This window comes from Nerophis ophidion, linkage group LG02, assembly GCF_033978795.1.
Source record: "Nerophis ophidion isolate RoL-2023_Sa linkage group LG02, RoL_Noph_v1.0, whole genome shotgun sequence".
NCBI lineage: Eukaryota > Metazoa > Chordata > Actinopteri > Syngnathiformes > Syngnathidae > Nerophis > Nerophis ophidion.
This window is the reverse complement of record NC_084612.1, coordinates 87,310,069-87,332,320: the sequence shown is the minus strand read 5'-3', so window position 1 is coordinate 87,332,320 and position 22,252 is coordinate 87,310,069. Positions and strand designations below refer to the sequence as shown.

The 22,252-nt window shown below is 40.2% G+C and overlaps 3 protein-coding genes across 4 annotated transcripts in view; all 3 read left to right on the top strand.

Moving 5' to 3' along the window:
• The window catches only part of LOC133547854 (CD48 antigen-like), a 53,877-nt gene extending 34,983 nt beyond the window's left edge, over positions 1–18,894 (top strand). For both annotated transcript variants that reach the window (XM_061893366.1, XM_061893343.1), the window contains one exon: positions 17,337–18,894. In XM_061893366.1, coding sequence (XP_061749350.1) covers positions 17,337–17,494 — 158 coding nt within the window. In that variant the 3' untranslated portion in view covers positions 17,495–18,894. The remainder of the gene's footprint in view (positions 1–17,336) is intronic.
• Positions 390–10,131, top strand: LOC133547891 (CD48 antigen-like). Its single transcript, XM_061893377.1, has 6 exons — positions 390–539; positions 2,992–3,282; positions 3,496–3,744; positions 7,603–7,704; positions 8,402–8,494; positions 8,576–10,131. The coding sequence occupies exons 1-5, from the start codon at positions 491–493 to the stop codon at positions 8,434–8,436; spliced, it is 726 nt and encodes a 241-aa protein (XP_061749361.1). The 5' UTR covers positions 390–490; the 3' UTR covers positions 8,437–8,494; positions 8,576–10,131.
• On the top strand, positions 11,652–14,423 carry LOC133547899 (CD48 antigen-like). The gene is made up of 3 exons (XM_061893387.1): positions 11,652–11,801; positions 13,396–13,686; positions 13,900–14,423. The coding sequence occupies exons 1-3, from the start codon at positions 11,753–11,755 to the stop codon at positions 14,163–14,165; spliced, it is 606 nt and encodes a 201-aa protein (XP_061749371.1). The 5' UTR covers positions 11,652–11,752; the 3' UTR covers positions 14,166–14,423.
• Positions 18,895–22,252: the final 3,358 nt, after the last annotated feature.

Here is a 22,252-nt window from a genome sequence, read left to right as displayed (position 1 = left end):
TGCAAACTTTCCCTTTCACTTACTTATTCCATCCATCTATTTTCTACCGCTTATAAGCGGTAGAAAAACAGGCTTTTCAGTTGAGTTATAAAAGACATATTGCCAGTGAACTTTAATCTTGACGTGCACCATCACACCATTCATATAAAAAAGCAATCATACTGATTTTCAGATTTCAGATTAAAACATCCAGTTAGAAATGTATCAATGTTAAAATACAAAACTCTGATGTAAAGTTTAAGGAACAAGTTAAAGGTTGCCACATATTTAAATCAGCTGTTTCATATACTTTACAAGTGTTAACATACCATGAATGCTCTGGCTATGCTCTTATTTTGAAAATCACTGGATAAGAAACTCAGGTGTTGTAGGTTATCTGGCTTTCACTTTGACAAATCACACCCATTTGGTTTGCTGTGTTCAGTGACTGAAAAGCTATCAAAAGACAGCCAACTACTTTGGTCAAATCGCTTGACGTGAATCGTCTATAATGGACTACCAACATGTTCTGGTCTATTTCATGTGGACTTTCACTGCAGGTAAGTACTGATGTTGCTTTTCCTGTAATTCTTTATAAATGTAGTCATTGTACGAATAGAAAAAAGATCTGATGTTGTGTTGTGTTGCACCTGTTGTGTGTTTTGCCACCAAACTAAATTAATGAGAAAAAAAAGCTATGAAACGCAAAGTCTAACTAACACATGTTGATAAAGATACAATAAAAATGCTCCAGGCATGTTAACTATGGTGTTATTAATAAAATAAGTAATAGTAACCCTCAAATCTAGACTCCAAACATCCCAGAATAAGCTAATCCGGCTACTTTTAGACCTCCACCCCAGATCACACCTCAATCCAACCCACTTCTCCAAAGTGGGCTGGCTCAGGGTGGAGGACAGAGTAAAACAACTTGCACTGAGCCTGGTCTATAAAATCCGCTACACCTCCTTGATACCGAAGTACATGTCCAACTACTTCCTTAACGTAAATGACCGCCATAACCAAAACACCAGGGGGAGCTCCACAAACCACGTTAAACCCAGATTTCGATCTAACAAAGGTCTTAACTCATTCCCTTTCTATGCCACAGAATGTGGAATGCACTCCCAACAGGTATAAAAGTAAGTGCATCTCTATATTCCTTCAAAACTGCACTAAAACAACACCTCCAGGCAACTTCAACACTTTACTAATACCCTCCTCCATTCACATCCCATCTCCCCGGATTATAAACAACTCAAATGTACTTCTAATGTATATACTTGTTCTTATGCTATGTGAACTCACTATGTTCTCTGCTGGCTGTACATATCCTACTAAATAAGACCTACACTGTTTCAATGTCCACATTTCTCTGTTGATGCAATTGTTGATGACTGAAGTTCTGATATCAACCAAAGCTCCTCATCCCACCCCCCGGATTGTAAATAATGTAAATAATTCAATGTACATACTATGATGATTAACTTGTGTGATGACTGTATTATGTTGATAGTATATATTTGTACCATGAATTGATTAACGTGGACCCCGACTTAAACAAGTTGAAAAACTTATTCGGGTGTTACAATTTAGTGGTCAATTGTACAGAATATGTACTGTACTGTGCAATCTACTAATAAAAGTATCAATCAATCAAAGTATAAAATACAGGTTTACACTCACGACATTGAGGTCATCAAGTTTGTGCTATTCATTATATATTCTTACCATTTTTCTATGGTGGATTATACAGTACATATTTTAAGGGAGTTTGTTCCCAACATGTCAAGGTACATTGCAAATACTGAATGTGAAATATGTTTTACCTGTTTTGGTTTTGTCTGAGTTGAGCTGAAGAAAATAGTTTTGCATCAACACACTGATTTGGGATCTGATCTGAGGATGTCGTTGTGGTTTGTGAAGCCCTTTGAGACATTTTTGATTAAGGGCTGTATCCATAACCTTTGATTGATTGACTGATTGAAAACATTTGACGTTTCTTTGTAAATCTCATAATGCTTGGACCTTGACTTTGACATTTCCGTTGGGCTCAGCGGCACTCCCTTTTCTGTGCCCAAACCAAGTCTTCATTTCTCTGTGGCACATTTTGACTACTTTTAACCATTCTAACCAAAACATTTACAACACTTGACATATGAAAGTTCGACAGATCATCAACATTAACATACGGGGCGTTTTCAAACCTAAGCATTTCCACAAACTGTGTCTGTATGCTTTCATTTATAAGTCTTCCCCCAACAACCGCAGATCTATATGCTGGTTTGGGTCTAACAGACAAGTCAAAGAAAACACACAAACTATCCAATAAAGCAGCATCGACAAAACAGTCCGAAAACTCTTGGCAATGATCAAATGAAGAGTGTGCACACTGCTGTGGGTGGACCCCTTTACATGCCAGTTAGACCAAATATTTCAAGGACAACACTGAGTTCTTTAGCATGCCTGTCATTGGCTACATCCACTTGCACATTTAAGTCCCCTGTAATGACCAAACCTTCAAAAACAGGGCACACGACTGAATGTAATTCCGTAAAAAAATCAATAAACACATTTTGTATTTTTATGTACTTTGCAAATAGTAATATAAGGTATGGATGATTATCTATCTCCATTTTGAATGATACGTATTTAAATGATGGCAGAAAGCAGCCCAGAGAGCCAATAGACAAGCTTGTGGGGGACCTAAATAAACGAGTTTCAGCATGAAGGGCTTTTTTCCGCCTGGCGCCAGTGTTTGACTTGTCTCCATTTAATAACATCACATTATTTTTGGACAGTAAAAAGTGCAGGTGACAAAAACTGCTTTTTGAAAAAGTGCAGGTAACATGTTATTTGTTAGTATGGTAATTACTCTCATTACAATCGTGCAAAGTAGATAATGCTGTGTTTATACACATTAAAGTCTCTTGTGTTTTGTTTATAAAAAAGGGTCTTAATGGTGCACCACTACAGCTGAAGACTATTTATCTGTTTATGTCCCTTTCACAGTTTCTGCAGAAGATGTGAAATATTTCCTGACGGGTCAGGACATACACTTCATGCCATCCATCTCTGAACGACCTATTGAATCTATCTGGGTACATAATGACAATGATGTGGTATGGTTTACTGGCACGGAGGACTATGTGCCTTCTTCATACAAGAACAGAATCACTCTGGACCGAGTCTCTGCAGAACTCACCATCAAAAACGCCACATATGAAGACAGTGGAGACTATCTCCTAGAAATGAACATAAACAACGAACCTCGTACTTTGCTGTATAGAATTGAAGTTATAGGTAAGTTTACATTTCCATTCATAAACATTTTAACACAAATATTGAGCACTATAAATATTAACTTGTCTAATCTAGGTTCATTAACAATAGTGTTGATTGTGTTACATTTGAGCTCAAATGTGAACACGACTCAACACGACATGAATCTCCACCCCAAAAACAAAACAAATGAACATCTGAGCTCATGTTGACCATCCTTCTGTTTTCTTACAGACAAAGTATCCAAACCCAACATATCCTGTGAGATGAGCGACACAAAGCAGGCGACACTTGTGTGCTCAACAGAGTCCAAACATCCTCATTTATTAAAGTTGAAGTGGAGCTCACCAGGAAAGGAGCAGACTGGACCAAATTTAACAATAACTGTCAGGAATGAAGATGATGATCAAGTTTATCGTTGTGATGTCAGCAACCCTCTGACCAATGAAACGGCTTCATTCACCGCTAAGGACTGCTTCCTGGGTAATTATAATCAATAATGACGGCTATGAAATGGTGATGGTACATATTGAAATTTTATTTTGGATGTAATGTACTAACCCCAAAATCAGTGAAGTTGGCACGTAAAAACAGAATACAATGATTTGCAAATCCTTTACAACTTATATTCAATTGAACAGACTGCAAAGACAAGATACTTAATGTTGGAACTGGAAAACATTATTATTTTTTGCAAACATTAGCTCATGAGGAATTTGATGTCTGCAACATGTTGCAATAAAGCTTGAGAAAGTTGAGGACTGCTCATCAAACACTTATTTGGAACAGGTGGGTGCCATGATTGGGTATAAAAAGCAGCTTCCATGAAATGCTCAGTCATTCACAAACAAAAATGGGGCGAGGGTCACCACTTTGTGAATAAATGTGTGAGCAAATTTTCCAACAGTTAAAGAACAACATTTCTCAACAAGCTATTGCAAAGAATTTAGGGATTTCATCATCTAAGGCCTGTTCTATCATCAAAAGGTTCAGAGTAATTGGAGAAATCACTGCAGGTAACATTGAATGCCCGTTACCTTGGATGCCTCAAGCGGTACTGCAACAAAAAGCGACATCAGTTTGTCAAAGATATCACCACATGGGCTCAGGAACACTTCAGAAAACCACTGTCAGTAACTACAGTTGGTCGCTACAGCTGTAAGTGCAAGTAAAAACTCTACTATGCTAAGCGAAAGCCATTTATCAACAACACCCAGAAACGCCGCCGGTTCCGCTGGGCCCGAGCTCATCTAAGATGGACTGATGCAATTGCTTCAAATTTTTTTTGGAAACTGTGGACGCCGTGTCCCTTGGAACAAAGAGGAAATGTTCCATCAGGATTGGTATAGGGGCAAAGTTCCAAAGCCAGAATCTGTGATGGTATGGGGGTTTATTAGTGCCCAAGGCATGGGTAGCTTAGACCAGTGTTTTTCAACCACAGTGCCGTGGCACACTAGTGTGCCGTGAGATACAGTCTGGTGTGTCGTGGGAGATTATGTAATGTCACCTAATAGGGTTAAAAATATTTTTTGCAAACCAGTACCGTTTTTCCCTTGAATTGCCGCCGGGGCGCTAATTAATTTAAAACCTCTTCTCACTCCTGCGCTTATCAAAGGCATGCAGTAAAAATTTGAGTGTGATGTAAGCTTGGACCTTAAATCCTACTGAATAGCTCTTAATCGTCTTCCCTTTATGTGATTTCAAATTACCGGTATTGAAATCAGCCTCCTCCATTTTGAAAATGATGACAGGGGAAGTGTCACTCGTGACGTCAGGAGTTTGACCAGGCGGTAATACTAAGCATGCGCTAATTATTTTGCGAAGCGAGTTTGACCCGGCAGTAATTCAAGGCAGGCACATACTATATGCCCTGCGGCAATTCAAGGAAATACGGTAATTATAATCCGTTGTTGAATGTCTGCTCTGTCTAGAACTCGGCAGAGTAACCCTGTAATACTCTTCCATATCAGTAGGTGGCAGCAGCTAGCTAACTGCTTTGTAGATGTCGGAAACAGCGGTAGGCAGCGTGCAGGTAAAAAGGTATCTAATACTTAAACCAAAAATGTAAAAAAGTGAGTGCCCCTAAGAAAAGGCATTGCCGCTTAGGGAAGGTCATGCAGTGGCCTAGTGGTTAGAGTGTCCGCCCTGAGATGGGTAGGTTGTGAGTTCAAATCCCGGACGAGTCATACCAAAGACTATAAAAATGGGAGCCATTACCTCCCTGCTTGGGACTCAGCATCAAGAGTTGGAATTGGGGGTCACTGCTCCCCTCACCTCCCAGGTGGTGAAGAAGGGTGATGGAACAAATGCAGAGGACAAATGTCACCACACCTATTGTGTGTATGACAATCATTGGTACTTTAACTTAACTTAAGAATGAAACTAAAACTGAACTGGCTACAAAGTAAACAAAAACAGAATGCTGGACGACAGCAAAGACTTTCTGTGGAGCAGAGACGGCATCCACAAAGTACATCCCAACATGACGTGACAATCAACAATGTCTCCACATAGGAGGATTAAAAACAAGTGAAATATTCTTAATTGCTAAAACAAAGTAGATATCGCTCAAAGGAAGACATGAAACTGCTACAGGAAAATACCAAAAATGTGGAAAAGGCCACCAAAATTGGAGCGCAACAGTACACACAGGAAAAGAGCAAAAAAGTCCAAATAAGTCAGGGCGTGATGTGACAGGTGGTGACAGTACTTTGAGGCAAGAGTTATAGTGGTGGTTATGCTTTAAAATCATATCCAACAATTGTGACGACGATGTTTTACTTTCAACTGAGTTTGGTCTTTTAATGATTTCTGCTGTTGGTGTGCCTCCGCATTTTTCGACGCAAAAAATGTGCCTTGGCTCAAAAAAGGTTGAAAAACACTGGCTTAGACATCTGTGAAGCCACCGTTAATGCTGAAAGGTACATAAAGGTTTTGGAGCAACATATGTTGCCATCCAAGCAACATTATCATGGACGCCCCTGCTTATTTCAGCAAGAGAATGCCAAGCCATGTGTTACAACAGCGTGGCTTCATAGTAAAAGAGTGTGTGTACTAGACGGGCCTGCCTGTAGTCCAGACCTGTCTCCCATTGAAAATGTGTGCAATATGAAGCCTAAAATACCACAACGGAAACTGTTGAACAACTTAAGCTGTACATCAAGCAAGAATGGGAAATAATTCCACCTGAAAAGCTTCAAAAATTGGTCTCCTCAGTTCCCAAACGTTTACTGAATGTTGTTAAAAGGAAAGGCCATGTACCACAGTGGTAGAAATATCCCTGTGCCAACTTTTTTGCAATGTGTTGCTGCCATTAATTTCTAAGTCAATGATTATTTGCAAAGATACAATAAGGTTCTCAGTCTATTCAATTGAATATAAGTTGAAAAAAAATGTCAAATCATTACATTCTGTTTTTATTTACCATTTACACAACGTGGTGAAGACCTCAAAGCTGTTGAAAAGTTTGTCTACCTGGGTAGCACCTTGTCACGCATGGGCAACATCGACGAGGAAGTCATGCATAGGATAGCGCATGGAAGTGCTGCATTCGGCCGACTCCGCAGTTCTGTCTGGGAGCGCAAAGGGCTCAGCCCAAGGACCAAACTTAAGGTCTACCGTGCTGTTGTCCTACCCGCCCTGCTGTATGCCTGTGAGACCTGGACTGTATACAGCCGGCATGCTAAACAACTCAACCCCTTCTACATGAGATCCCTCAGGAGGCTGCTCAACATCAGGTGGCAGGACAAGATCCCAGACACTGAGGTCCTCCACGGGGCTGAGATGGAGAGCATCTATGCCATCCTCTAGCGTTCCCAGCTGAGATGGGCTGGTCATGTCTGCCGTAAGTCAAACGAACGCCTACCAAAAATACTTCTGTACGGTGAACTGCACCATGGAAAGCGCTCACGTGGCGGACATCTGAAAGTGCTTAAAGGACACCCTAAAGACCAATCTCAAGGGCTGTGGTCTGGACCCAGAGACCTGGGAAGCCGATGCCCAACCCCGTTCAAACTGGCGCTCTGCAGTCTGCCATGGTGTAGCAGACTTCGAGGAAAAACGCATCCATGAAGCCGAACAGAAGCGACAGCTCCGCAAGACCAGAGACTGTTCCTCCCTCTCAGCCAGCCACCCCCCAGCCATAACCTGCCCTCACTGCAGCCGGTCAATCCAGACAAAGATTGGCCTCATCAGCCATCTTCGCATACACAAATCAACGTGAAGTCACCTGGTCATCTTCGAAAACGAAAGACGAACATGACACAACGTGCCAACTACATTGGTTTTGGGTTTTGTATTTTGAAAAGTTGATTTGAGTTTGACTTTTGTTTTTCTGTGCAGGTAAAAGATCAGAGGCTCGACGGATTTTCATCCTAAACTGTACCTTCATTCTGGTCATCATCTGTTGTTGTATTTTTTACATCAAACGTCAATATCTAAAAGGTACATAAACTCAACATGCCAAATGACAATCAATTAATGGAAGTTTACTTATATAGCCCTAAATCACAAATGTCTCAAAGGGCTGCACAAGCCACAACGACATTAATGACTCAGATCTCACATCAAGGTATAAAAAAACTCAACCCAATGGGAACAATGCAAAACCTTGGGAAGGACCGCAGATGTGCCGACTAGAGTATTTTGTCAAAGGCGAGAGTATACAAATGAGTTTTAAAGATGGGACTTAAATGCTTCTACTGAGGTAGCATCTCTAACTGTATGATGCCCTCTTTCATCCCATGGAGAGAATTAAACTGTTGACGATAAATTAACATTCGAAAACATTTATAACTAATACTTTTTGTGTGCACAAACTGTAAACCCACATCACGCTTTATTCCTATTTTTTTCAAGTCATTATATATTCATTTATTAATTTTCTCTTTGATCTTGCAGCATGTTTTGATAAATATATTTGGAACAGAAGACCAAGTGCAGTAAAAGGCGTGATCCTTAATTTAAAGCTACATGTCATGTTTTCATTTTCACTTAATTACAATCAGCAAGTTTTACAGTATCATATTAGTTATGCATTCATGGTTATTTATTTCAATGTAATTAATACCTTGTAAGGATGTTAGTTTCCTTACCTCACTAAGGTGATTGGAATGTAATTATCTTTGTGTTGTTGTTTCAGTGTCCAAAGAGTGGGATGAAATGACATCCTTCTAAGACAAAGTACTCACTCTTCCCGCCAATCAGAATAAAAAAATAAAAAAGCGGAATTCAGGTAAACTAGGTTGTTCCAATTTTTGTGATAATAATTTTCTTACTGTTTCAGAATGTTTTGCATGTTCACCGTGTGTTTTAGGATTGAACGTGTTGACTGAGGATAAGGAGATGGATTCAGAAGGAGCCATGCTACTCACTGCTTCTGTTCATGCACGTCATTCCTCTTCAACACGCTTAAACTCAATCACTGGGAGGGGGGAGTCTGCATACAGAAATGAGGGTACTGTGTAGCACTGAACACCACAAAAACCAAGGAACTCATCTTTGACGTCAGGAAAAACACCGCCCATTTCTACATCAACGGTTGGGAGGTGGAGAGAGTCAGCTCTTTCAGGTTCCTCGGCACCCCCATATCTGCTGACCTCTCCTGGACCCCAAATACAACTGCGGTCATCCGGAAGGCCCAGCGGAGACTCCACTTCCTGAGGGTGCTGAGGAAGAAAAAACTGGATGGTGACCTTCTATCGCTCGGCTGTCGAGAGCCTGCTGACGTACTGCATAAGAGTGTGGTACGCCAGCCGCACTGAAGCAGACAAAAAGGCAATTCAGAGGGTCAGAAACTCTGAAAAAAAAAATAATCGGCTGACCCCCTGCCTTCACTGAAGGATTTACACAACTCCCGTTGCCTCAACAAAACAAAACAAAACACATTACCAAGGACAGCACACACCCTGGCTTCCACCTGTTCCACCTGCTACCACCAGGCAGGCGCTACAGGTGCATCAGAGCCAGAACAAACAGGCTCAGAGACAGCTTCACTATCTTGAACTTAACCTTATAATAAATGATTCACCCCTACACAGCATCCTACCCTGATACCCTACTGTGCAATATTACCCTTTGAGTGCAATACGTCCGACACCGATTGTCATTACTTATTACTCCAATACTCTTGTTTTGCTCTGTATATTGTACAGTATTGTGTATATTGTTTTGTATATTGTACAGGATTGCTTATTTTTTCTGTATTGGATGGTAGTCTGTTTATTTCAATTCCTATTTTGCATCTTTATTACTTCTTATGTGATTTATTTTCATTCCATATTTCTTCCCACTGCCACATCTTAAGTTGGAGTCCTTAATCTCATTATATGCAAATATAATGACAATAAAGTCCATTCTATTCTATTGTAACCCCTGTGCCACCGTGCATCAACTTACAATATTCTAACATCCCTCCCCAGAAGAATAGGCCATTTTCCACAAGGAACTTTTTCAGGAACTTTCCCACTTACCCGAGTACATAAAGTGTAGTAGATGAATGAATGAATGATGGAGTCTCACTTCTCTGTGAAGCACTTCGAGTGTCAAGAAACACGCTACTGTATATAAATCTAATCCATTATTAAAGCTTATTTACCTGATGTTGTATACTTTTACTATCTACATTAAATATCCACGAAATGTAATATAAATATAACATCTCAGATTATATTTGTCATTTCAGAGCCAGGACTATTTCCTGAGCTCTGTCATATAAATTTAAATTGAAGGTCATTAAATGTGTCATGCTGTAGATTTCAGTGTTTGTTTATTAAGTTTCTATTAGAAATATGATGTACAGTATCATATACATTAACATGACAGATCATGTACATTTGTGATGTAATCAAATAAACTGATGTCTGACGCTCATCCATCCTGAAGGATATTTTTGACAAAAAATAACTAAGAATAGTATGGGCCATGACTGCTGTACCAGGTCCACTACTAACCACATTGTGAAGTATGCGGACCACACAACAGTAGTGGGCCTCACCCGTGACAACAACGACATGGACTACAGGGAGGAGGTGAAACAGAACCAACAACCTGCTCCTGAACGTCGACGAAACCAAGGAGATCATCGTGGACTTCAGGAGGCACCAGTCCAGCCACGCTCCACTCTTCATCAAAGACACAGCAGTGGAGATGGTAAGCAGGACCAAGTTCCTGGGGGTACGAATAACTGACAATATGACCAGGTCCCTACACACCGGAGCTCTTGTAAAAAGAGCTCAGCAGTGCATGCACTTTTTGCGTCGGATGAAAAGAGCACAGTTCCCTCCGCCCCCCATTCTCAGCACATTCTACAGAGGCACTATAGAGAACCTACTAACCAACTGCATCTCTGTCTGGACGGGAGCCTGCAATGCCTCAGACTGGAAGTCTCTGCAGAGAGTGGTGAGGACGGCGGAAAGATCATCAGTTCCCCTCTTTCTCCTGTACAGGAAATCGCAAAAAGCCGCTGCCTGACCAGGGCTCGGAATATCTGCAGAGACTCCTCCCACCCCCACCAAGGACTGTTTTCTCTGTCTTTCTGTTACAGAAGTGGTTCTGTAACAACTTCTTCCCTCAGGCCATAAAACTCTTGAACGCATCATAATAATCCCCTCAAATCCCCCCAAAAACGGATTAACTCGCTAAAATATAAAGACAATATAACATCCATAAACGTGGACGCATATGCAAAAGTGCAATATATTCACCTGTGCAGTTATCTATTTATTTATATCTGCACCTTATTGCTATTTTATCCTGCACTACAATGAGAAAATGCAACAATATTCCGTTCTTATCTGTAGTGTAAAGTCCAAATTTGAATGACAATAAAAGGAAGTCAAAGTCTAAGTTTAAGAATTTGGTCAGTAGGGGGCAGTGTTTGTACATTCAAATACTGCATGGAGGTTCCTCTCTATAAATGTCAAAACACAAAAAGTTGACATCAGGTGAAGAAAAGTATTAAGTTCCTACACATTTAATGATTTTGTTAATGTCGAAAATCCATGCAAACTTTCCCTTTCACTTACTTATTCCATGCATCTATTTTCTACCGCTTATAAGCGGTAGAAAAACAGGCTTTTCTGTTGAGTTATAAAAGACATATTGCCAGTGAACTTTAATCTTGACGTGCACCATCACACCATGCATATAAAAAAGCAATCATACTGATTTTCAAATTTCAGATTAAAACATCCAGTTAGAAATGTATCAATGTTAAAATACAAAACTCTGATGTAAAGTTTAAGGAACAAGTTAAAGGTTGCCACATATTTAAATCAGCTGTTTCATATACTTTACAAGTGTTAACATACCATGAATGCTCTGGCTATGCTCTTATTTTGAAAATCAATAGATAAGAAACTCAGGTGTTGTAGGTTATCTGGCTTTCACTTTGACAAATCACACCCATTTGGTTTGCTGTGTTCAGTGACTGAAAAGCTATCAAAAGACAGCCAACTACTTTGGTCAAATCGCTTGACGTGAATCGTCTATAATGGACTACCAACATGTTCTGGTCTATTTCATGTGGACTTTCACTGCAGGTAAGTTCTGATGTTGCTTTTCCTGTAATTCTTTATAAATGTAGTCATTGTACGAATAGAAAAAAGATCTGATGTTGTGTTGTGTTGCACCTGTTGTGTGTTTTGCCACCAAACTAAATTAATGAGAAAAAAAAGCTATGAAACGCAAAGTCTAACTAACACATGTTGATAAAGATACAATAAAAATGCTCCAGGCATGTTAACTATGGTGTTATCAATAAAATAAGTAATAGTAAAGTATAAAATACAGGTCTACACTCATGACATTGAGGTCATCAAGTTTGTGCTATTCATTATATATTCTTACCATTTTTCTATGGTGGATTATACAGTACATATTTTAAGGGAGTTTGTTCCCAACATGTCAAGGTACATTGCAAATACTGAATGTAAAATATGTTTTACCTGTTTTGGTTTTGCCTGAGTTGAGCTGAAGAAAATAGTTTTGCATCAACACACTGATTTGGGATCTGATCTGAGGATGTCGTTGTGGTTTGTGAAGCCCTTTGAGACATTTTAGATTAAGGGCTGTATCCATAACCTTTGATTGATTGACTGATTGAAAACTTTTGACTTTTCTTTGTAAATCTCATAATGGACTTGGAGCTTTGACTTTGACATTTCCGTTGGGCTCAGCGGCACTCCCTTTTCTGTGCCCAAACCAAGTCTTCATTTCTCTGTGGCGCATTTTGACTACTTTTAACCATTCTAACCAAAACATTTACAACACTTGACATATGAAAGTTCGACAGATCATCAACATTAACATACGGGGCGTTTTCAAACCTAAGCATTTCCACAAACTGTGTCTGTATGCTTTCATTTATAAGTCTTCCCCCAACAACCGCAGATCTATATGCTGGTTTGGGTCTAACAGACAAGTCAAAGAAAACACACAAACTATCCAATAAAACAGCATCGACAAAAAATTCCGAAAACTCTTGGCAATGATCAAATGAAGAGTGTGCACACAGCTGTGGGTGGACTCCTTTACATGCCAGTTAGACCAAATATTTCAAGGACAACACTGAGTTCTTTAGAATGCCTGTCATTGGCTACATCCACTTGCACATTTAAGTCCCCTGTAATGACCAAACCTTCAAAAACGGGGCACACGACTGAATGTAATTCCGTAAAAAAATCCATAAACACATTTTGTATTTTTATGTACTTTGCAAATAGTGATATAAGGTATGGATGATTATCTATCTCCATTTTGAATGATACGTATTTAAATGATGGCAGAAAGCAGCCCAGAGAGCCAATAGACAAGCTTGTGGGGGACCTAAATAAACGAGTTTCAGCATGAGGGGCTTTTTTCCGCCTGGCGCCAGTGTTTGACTTGTCTCCATTTAATAACATCACATTATTTTTGGACGGGTAAAAAGTGCAGGTGACAAAAACTGCTTTTTGAAAAAGTGCAGGTAACATTTTATTTGTTAGTATGGTAATTACTCTCAATACAATCGTGCATAGTAGATAATGCTGTGTTTATAGGCACTAAAGTCTGTAGTGGGGTTTTGTTTGTAAAGAGTGTCTTAATGATGCACCACTACAGCTGAAGACTATTTATCTGTTTATGTCCCTTTCACAGTTTCTGCAGAAGATGTGAAATATTTCCTGAAGGGTCAGGACATACACTTCATGCCATCCATCTCTGAACAACCTATTAGATTAATCTGGCTACATAATGAAAATTATGTGGTGTTTTTTTCTGGCATGGAGGACATTGTGAAGTCTTCATACAAGAACAGAATCACTCTGGACCGGGTCTCTGCAGAACTCACCATCAAAAACGCCACATATGAAGACAGTGGAGACTATTTCCTAGAAATGAACATAAACAACAAGCCTTATACTTTCCAGCGTACAATTGAAGTTATAGGTAAGTTTACATTTCCATTCATAAACATTTTAACACAAATATTGAGCACTATAAATATTAACTTGTCTAATCTAGGTTCATTAACAATAGTGTTGATTGTGTTACATTTGAGCTCAAATGTGAACACGACTCAACACGACATGAATCTCCACCCCAAAAACAAAAGAAAAAAACATCTGAGCTCATGTTGACCATCCTTCTGTTTTCTTACAGACAAAGTATCCAAACCCAACATATCCTGTGAGATGAGCGACACAAAGCAGGCGACACTTGTGTGCTCAACAGAGTCCAAACATCCTCATTTATTAAAGTTGAAGTGGAGCTCACCAGGAAAGGAGCAGACTGGACCAAATTTAACAATAACTGTCAGGAATGAAGATGATGATCAAGTTTATCGTTGTGATGTCAGCAACCCTCTGACCAATGAAACGGCTTCATTCACCGCTAAGGACTGCTTCCTGGGTAATTATAATCAATAATGATGGCTATGAAATGGTGGTGGTACATATTGAAATTTTATTTTGGATGTAATGTACTAACCCCAAAATCAGTGAAGTTGGCACGTAAAAACAGAATACAATGATTTGCAAATCCTTTACAACTTATATTCAATTGAACAGACTGCAAAGACAAGATACTTAATGTTGGAACTGGAAAACATTATTATTTTTTGCAAACATTAGCTCATGAGGAATTTGATGCTTGCAACATGTTGCAATAAAGCTTGAGAAAGTTGAGGACTGCTCATCAAATACTTATTTGGAACATCCTACAGGTGAACAGGCTAATTGGGAACAGGTGGGTGCCATGATTGGGTATAAAAGCAGCTTCCATGAAATGCTCAGTCATTCACAAACAAAAATGGAGCGAGGGTCACCACTTTGTGAACAAATGTGTGAGCAAATTTTCCAACAGTTAAAGAACAACATTTCTCAACAAGCTATTGCAAAGAATTTAGGGATTTCATCATCTAAGGCCTGTTCTATCATCAAAAGGTTCAGAGAAGCGGTACTGCAACAAAAAGTGACATCAGTGTGTCAAAGATATCACCACATGGGCTCTGGAACACTTCAGAAAACCACTGTCAGTAACTACAGTTGGTCGCTACAGCTGTAAGTGCAAGTAAAAACTCTACTATGCTAAGCGAAAGCCATTTATCAACAACACCCAGAAACGCCGCCGGTTTCGCTGGGCCCGAGCTCATCTAAGATGGACTGATGCAATTGCTTCAAATTGTTTTTGGAAACTGTGGACGCCGTGTCCCTTGGAACAAAGAGGAAATGTTCCATCAGGATTGGTATAGTGGCAAAGTTCCAAAGCCAGAATCTGTGATGGTATGGGGGTTAATTAGTGCCCAAGCTTAGACCAGTGTTTTTCAACCACAGTGCCGTGGCACACTAGTGTGCCGTGAGATACAGTCTGGTGTGTCGTGGGAGATTATGTAATGTCACCTAATAGGGTTAAAAATATTTTTTGCAAACCAGTACCGTATTTCCCTTGAATTGCCACCGGGGCGCTAATTCATTTAAAACCTCTTCTCACTCCTGCGCTTATCAAAGGCATGCGGTAAAAGTAAGCATGCTCTAATTATTTTGCGAAGCGAGTTTGACCCGGCAGTAATTCAAGGCAGGCACATACTATATGCCCTGCGGCAATTCAAGGAAATACGGTAATTATAATCCGTTGTTGAATGTCTGCTCTGTCTAGAACTCGGCAGAGTAACCCTGTAATACTCTTCCATATCAGTAGGTGGCAGCAGCTAGCTAACTGCTTTGTAGATGTCGGAAACAGCGGTAGGCAGCGTGCAGGTAAAAAGGTATCTAATACTTAAACCAAAAATGTAAAAAAGTGAGTGCCCCTAAGAAAAGGCATTGCCGCTTAGGGAAGGTCATGCAGTGGCCTAGTGGTTAGAGTGTCCGCCCTGAGATGGGTAGGTTGTGAGTTCAAATCCCGGACGAGTCATACCAAAGACTATAAAAATGGGAGCCTTTATACCTGGACTGTATACAACCGGCATGCTAAACAACTCAACCCCTTCTACATGAGATCCCTCAGGAGGCTGCTCAACATCAGGTGGCAGGACAAGATCCCAGACACTGAGGTCCTCCACAGGGCTGAGATGGAGAGCATCTATGCCATCCTCTAGCGTTCCCAGCTGAGATGGGCTGGTCATGTCTGCCGTATGTCAAACGAACGCCTACCAAAAATACTTCTGTACGGTGAACTGCACCATGGAAAGCGCTCACGCGGCGGACAGCGGAAAGTGCTTAAAGGACACCCTAAAGACCAATCTCAAGGGCTGTGGTCTGGACCCAGAGACCTGGGAAGCCGATGCCCAACCCCGTTCAAACTGGCGCTCTGCAGTCTGCCACGGTGTAGCAGACTTCGAGGAAAAACGCATCCATGAAGCCGAACAGAAGCGACAGCTCCGCAAGACCAGAGACTGTTCCTCCCTCTCAGCCAGCCACCCCCCAGCCATAACCTGCCCTCACTGCAGCCGGTCAATCCAGACAAAGATTGGCCTCATCAGCCATCTTCGCATACACAAATCAACGTGAAGTCACCTGGTCATCTTCGAAAACGAAACACGAACATGACACAACGTGCCAACTACACTGGTTTTGGGTTTTGTATTTTGAAAAGTTGATTTGAGTTTGACTTTTGTTTTTCTGTGCAGGTAAAAGATCAGAGGCTCGACGGATTGTCATCCTAAACTGTACCTTCATTCTGTTCATCATCTGTTGTTGTATTTTATACATCAAACGTCAATATCTAAAAGGTACATAAACTCAACATGCCAAATGACAATCAATTAATGGAAGTTTACTTATATAGCCCTAAATCACAAATGTCTCAAAGGGCTGCACAAGCCACAACGACATTCACGGCTCAGATCTCACATCAGGGTGTAAAAAAACTCAACCAAATGGGAACAATGCAAAACCTTGGAAAGGACCGCAGATGTGCCGACTAGAGTATTTTGTCAAAGGCGAGAGTATACAAATGAGTTTTAAAGATGGGACTTAAATGCTTCTACTGAGGTAGCATCTCTAACTGTATGATGCCCTCTTTCATCCCATGGAGAGAATTAAACTGTTGACGATAAATTAACATTCGAAAACATTTATAACTAATACTTTTTGTGTGCACAAACTGTAAACCCACATCACGCTTTATTCCTATTTTTTTCAAGTCATTATATATTCATTTATTAATTTTCTCTTTGATCTTGCAGCATGTTTTGATAAATATATTTGGAACAGAAGACCAAGTGCAGTAAAAGGCGTGATCCTTAATTTAAAGCTACATGTCATGTTTTCATTTTCACTTAATTACAATCAGCAAGTTTTACAGTATCATATTAGTTATGCATTCATGGTTATTTATTTCAATGTAATCAATACCTTGTAAGGATGTTAGTTTCCTTACCTCACTAAGGTGATTGGAATGTAATTATCTTTGTGTTGTTGTTTCAGTGTCCAAAGAGTGGGATGAAATGACATCCTTCTTAGACCAAGTACCCACTCTTCCCTCCAATCAGAATAAAAAAATAAAAAAGCGGAATTCAGGTAAACTAGGTTGTTCCAATTTTTGTGATAATAATTTTCTTACTGTTTCAGAATGTTTTGCATGTTCACCGTGTGTTTTAGGATTGAACGTGTTGACTGAGGATGAGAAGATGGATTCAGAAGGAGCCATGCGACACACTGCTTCTGTTCATGCACGTACTTCCTCTTCAACACGCTTAAACTCAATCACTGGGAGGGGGGAGTCTGCATACAGAAATGAGGGTACTGTGTGGCACTGAACACCACAAAAACAAAGGGACTCATCTTTGACTTCAGGAAAAACACCGCCCCTTTCTACATCAACGGTTGGGAGGTGGAGAGAGTCAGCTCTTTCAGGTTCCTCGGCACCCCCATATCTGCTGACCTCTCCTGGACCCCAAATACAACTGCGGTCATCCGGAAGGCCCAGCGGAGACTCCACTTCCTGAGGGTGCTGAGGAAGAAAAAACTGGATGGTGACCTTCTATCGCTCGGCTGTCGGGAGCCCGCTGACGTACTGCATAACAGCGTGGTACGCCAGCCGCACTGAAGCAGACAAAAAGGCGATTCAGAGGGTCAGAAACTCTGCAAAAAAAAATAATCGGCTGACCCCCTGCCTTCACTGAAGGATTTACATAACTCCCGTTGCCTCAACAAAACAAAACAAAACACATTACCAAGGACAGCACACACCCGGGCTTCCACCTGTTCCACCTGCTACCACCAGGCAGGCGCTACAGGTGCATCAGAGCCAGAACAAACAGGCTCAGAGACAGCTTCACCATCTTGAACTTAACCTTATAATAAATGATTCACCCCTACACAGCATCCTACCCTGATACCCTACTGTGCAATATTACCCTTTGAGTGCAATACGTCCGACACCGATTGTCATTACTTATTACTCCAATACTCTTGTTTTGCTCTGTATATTGTACAGTATTGTGTATATTGTTTTTTATATTGTACAGGATTGCTTTTTTTTTTTTTGTATTGGATGGTAGTCTGTTTATTTCAATTCCTATTTTGTATCTTTATTACTTCTTATGTGATTTATTTTCATTCCATATTTCTTTCCACTTTCACATCTTAAATTGGAGTCCTTAATCTCATTATATGCAAATATAATGACAATAAAGTCCATTCTATTCTATTGTAACCCCTGTGCCATCGTGCATCAACTTACAATATTCTAACATCCCTCCCCAGAAGAATAGGCCATTTTCCACAAGGAACTTTTTCAGGAACTTTCCCACTTACCCGAGTACATAAAGTGTAGTAAATGAATGAATGAATGATGGAGTCTCACTTGTCTGTGAAGCACTTTGAGTGTCAAGAAACACGCTACTGTATATAAATCTAATCCATTATTAAAGCTTATTTACCTGATGTTGTATACTTTTACTATTTATATTAAATATCCACGGAATGTAATATAAATATAACATCTCAGATTATATTTGTCATTTCAGAGCCAGGACTATTTCCTGAGCTCTGTCTTATAAATTTAAATTGAAGGTCATCAAATGTGTCATGCTGTATATTTCAGTGTTTGTTTATTAAGTTTCTATTAGAAATATGATGTACAGTATCATATACATTAACATGACAGATCATGTACATTTGTGATGTAATCAAATAAACTGATGTCTGACACTCATCCATCCTGAAGGATATTTTTGGCAAAAAATAACTAAGAATAGTATGGGCCATGACTGCTGTACCAGGTCCACTACTAACCACATTGTGAAGTATGCGGACCACACAACAGTAGTGGGCCTCACCCGTGACAACAACGACATGGACTACAGGGAGGAGGTGAAACAGAACCAACAACCTGCTCCTGAACGTCGACAAGACCAAGGAGATCATCGTGGACTTCAGGAGGCACCAGTCCAGCCACGCTCCACTCTTCATCAAAGACACAGCAGTGGAGATGGTAAGCAGGACCAAGTTCCTGGGGGTACGAATAACTGACAATATGACCAGGTACCTACACACCGGAGCTCTTGTAAAAAGAGCTCAGCAGTGCATGCACTTTTTGCGTCGGATGAAAAGAGCACAGTTCCCTCCGCCCCCCATTCTCAGCACATTCTACAGAGGCACTATAGAGAACCTACTAACCAACTGCATCTCTGTCTGGACGGGAGCCTGCAATGCCTCAGACTGGAAGTCTCTGCAGAGAGTGGTGAGGACGGCGGAAAGATCATCAGTTCCCCTCTTTCTCCTGTACAGGAAATCGCAAAAAGCCGCTGCCTGACCAGGGCTTGGAATATCTGCAGTGACTCCTCCCACCTCCACCAAGGACTGTTTAGAAAGAGGTTCCGCAACCCCCGTAGCAGAACCTGAAGGTTCTGTAACAGCTTCTTCCCTCAGGCCATAAAACTCTTGAACGCATCATAATAATCCCCTCAATACCCCCCAATAACAGATCAACTCGCTGGAATATAAAGACAATATAACATACATCCATAAACACGGACGCATATGCAAAAGTGCAATATATTTACCTGTACAGTAATCCATTTATTTATAGCTGCACCTTATTGCTATTTTATCCTGCACTGCAATGAGAAAATGCAACAAAATTCCGTTCTTATCTGTAGTCAGAGGTGGGTAGTAACGCGTTACATTTACTCCGTTACATCTACTTGAGTAACTATTGGGATAAATTGTACTTCTAAGAGTAGTTTTTATGCAACATACTTTTACTTGAGTATATTTATAGAGAAGAAACGCTACTTTTACTCCGCTCCATTTATCTACATTCAGCTCGCTACTCGCTACTGATATTTATCGATCTATTATTGTTTGTTTTGGTTTGTGAAAGACCTTCAAAGTAGGATCTGCGCATGCCTGCGTTCCACCAATCACATGCAGTCACTGTTGGCGTTGGACCAATCAAACAGAGCCAGACGGTTACTTGACCGTCACACGTGAAACCCGACTTAAACAAGTTGAAAAACGTATTATGGTGTTACCATTTAGTGGTCATTTGTACGGAATATGTACTGTACTGTGCAATCTACTAATAAAAGTTTCAATCAATCAATTAAAAGTGTAAATGAAAAAAGACACTTTTTATTTCAACCGTACTTCCCGTCAAAAGCCTAAAGACTGATCGCACAGTTCCTGTCTTCACAATAAAAGTGCCGCTCTATCGCGCCTGCGCTAACAAAATAAGAGTCTCCGAAAGCCAGCGCAAACAAGCTAGCAAGCTACGGAGTTTGCCGCCAATGTATTTCTTGTAAAGTGTATAAAAACGAATATGGAAGCTGGACAAATAAGATGCCAAAAACCAACGACTTTCATGTGGTATTAGACAGAAAAGAGGAACTTTTTTTCTCCTCCATTTGAAAACGTGGACGTTATCAGCACTATACTGTCTGATTCCAATCAATGCAAGTCATCAGAATCAGGTAATACACCAACTTATATTCTTGTCTTCATGAAAAAAGGAATCTATATGTTAAACATGCATGTATATTCATTAAAACATCTTTAACATGTCAACAAAAACATCAAAATACGTAAATAAATATGTGTATGTATGTATATGTACATATGAGGTAGATCACCTCGACTTGGTCATTTATTAAGTACTTGATTAACGTTGAAAAACTTATTGGGGTGTTACCATTTAGTGGTCAATTGTACGGAATATGTACTGTAGTGTGCAATCTACTAATACAAGTTTCAATCAATCAATCAATCAATGAATGCCTTCTGAGCCTATGGTGCTGTTAAATAATTGTGGCTCAATTTGCCTTAATTTTTTTTATTCAAGCATTGAAGTCTCATCTTAAAACTCATCTGTATACTCTAGCCTTTAAATAGACCTCCTTTTTAGACCAGTTGATCTGCCGCTTCTTTTCTTTCTCCTATGTCCCCCCCTCCCTTGTGGAGGGGGTCCGGTCCGATGACCATGGATGAAGTACTGACTGTCCAGAGTCGAGACCCAGGATGGACCGCTCGTCGGGACCCAGGATGGACCGCTCGCCTGTATCGGTTGGGGACATCTCTACGCTGCTGATCCGCTTGAGATGGTTTCCTGTGGACGGGACTCTCACTGCTGTCTTTGAGCCACTATGGATTGAACTTTCACAATATCATGTTAGACCCGCTCGACATCCATTGCTTTCGGTCCCCTAGAGGGGGGGGTTGCCCACATCTGAGGTCCTCTCCAAGGTTTCTCATAGTCAGCATTGTCACTGGCGTCCCACTGAATTCTCCCTGCCCACTGGGTGTGAGTTTTCCTTGCCCTTTTGTGGGTTCTTCCGAGGATGTTGTAGTCGTAATGATTTGTGCAGTCCTTTGAGACATTTGTGATTTGGGGCTATATAAATAAACATTGATTGATTGATTGATTTTAATGTATTATTTAATATATATTATTGTTTTAGTTGCTTAAGAGATATTCCTGGCTCTGAATTTGCTCATTGCTATATTTATGTTTTTGTGCATTATTTGTCGCCGTAATCATTAAACGAACAGGTTACTCATCAGTTACTCAGTACTTGAGTAGTTTTTTCACAACATACTTTTTACTTTTACTCAAGTAAATATTTGAGTGAGTACTCCTTACTTTTACTTGAGTAATACATCTCTAAAGTAACAGTACTCTTACTTGAGTACAATTTCTGGCTACTCTATACCCACCTGTGTCTGTAGTGTAAAGTTTAAATTTGAATGACGATAAAAGGAAGGCTAAGTCTAAGTATTTTGTCAGTAGGGGGCAGTGTTTATCCATTCAAATACTGCATGGAGGTCCCTCTCTATAAATGTCAAAACACAAAAAGGTGGAGAAAAGTATTAAATTCCTACACATTTAATGATTTTGTTAATGTAGAAAATCTATGGAAACGTTCACTTATCTGTTGACACCTTTAAAAGGTTTGATATGAGTTTGCCTTTCAAGAAAAAGAGGCAGTTAGCATAAAATAGTTTGAAATAAATGTAAGATTGCTGTGAGATGGACAGTGACTCAGCATTATTTACTAATGGACTACAAACATCCG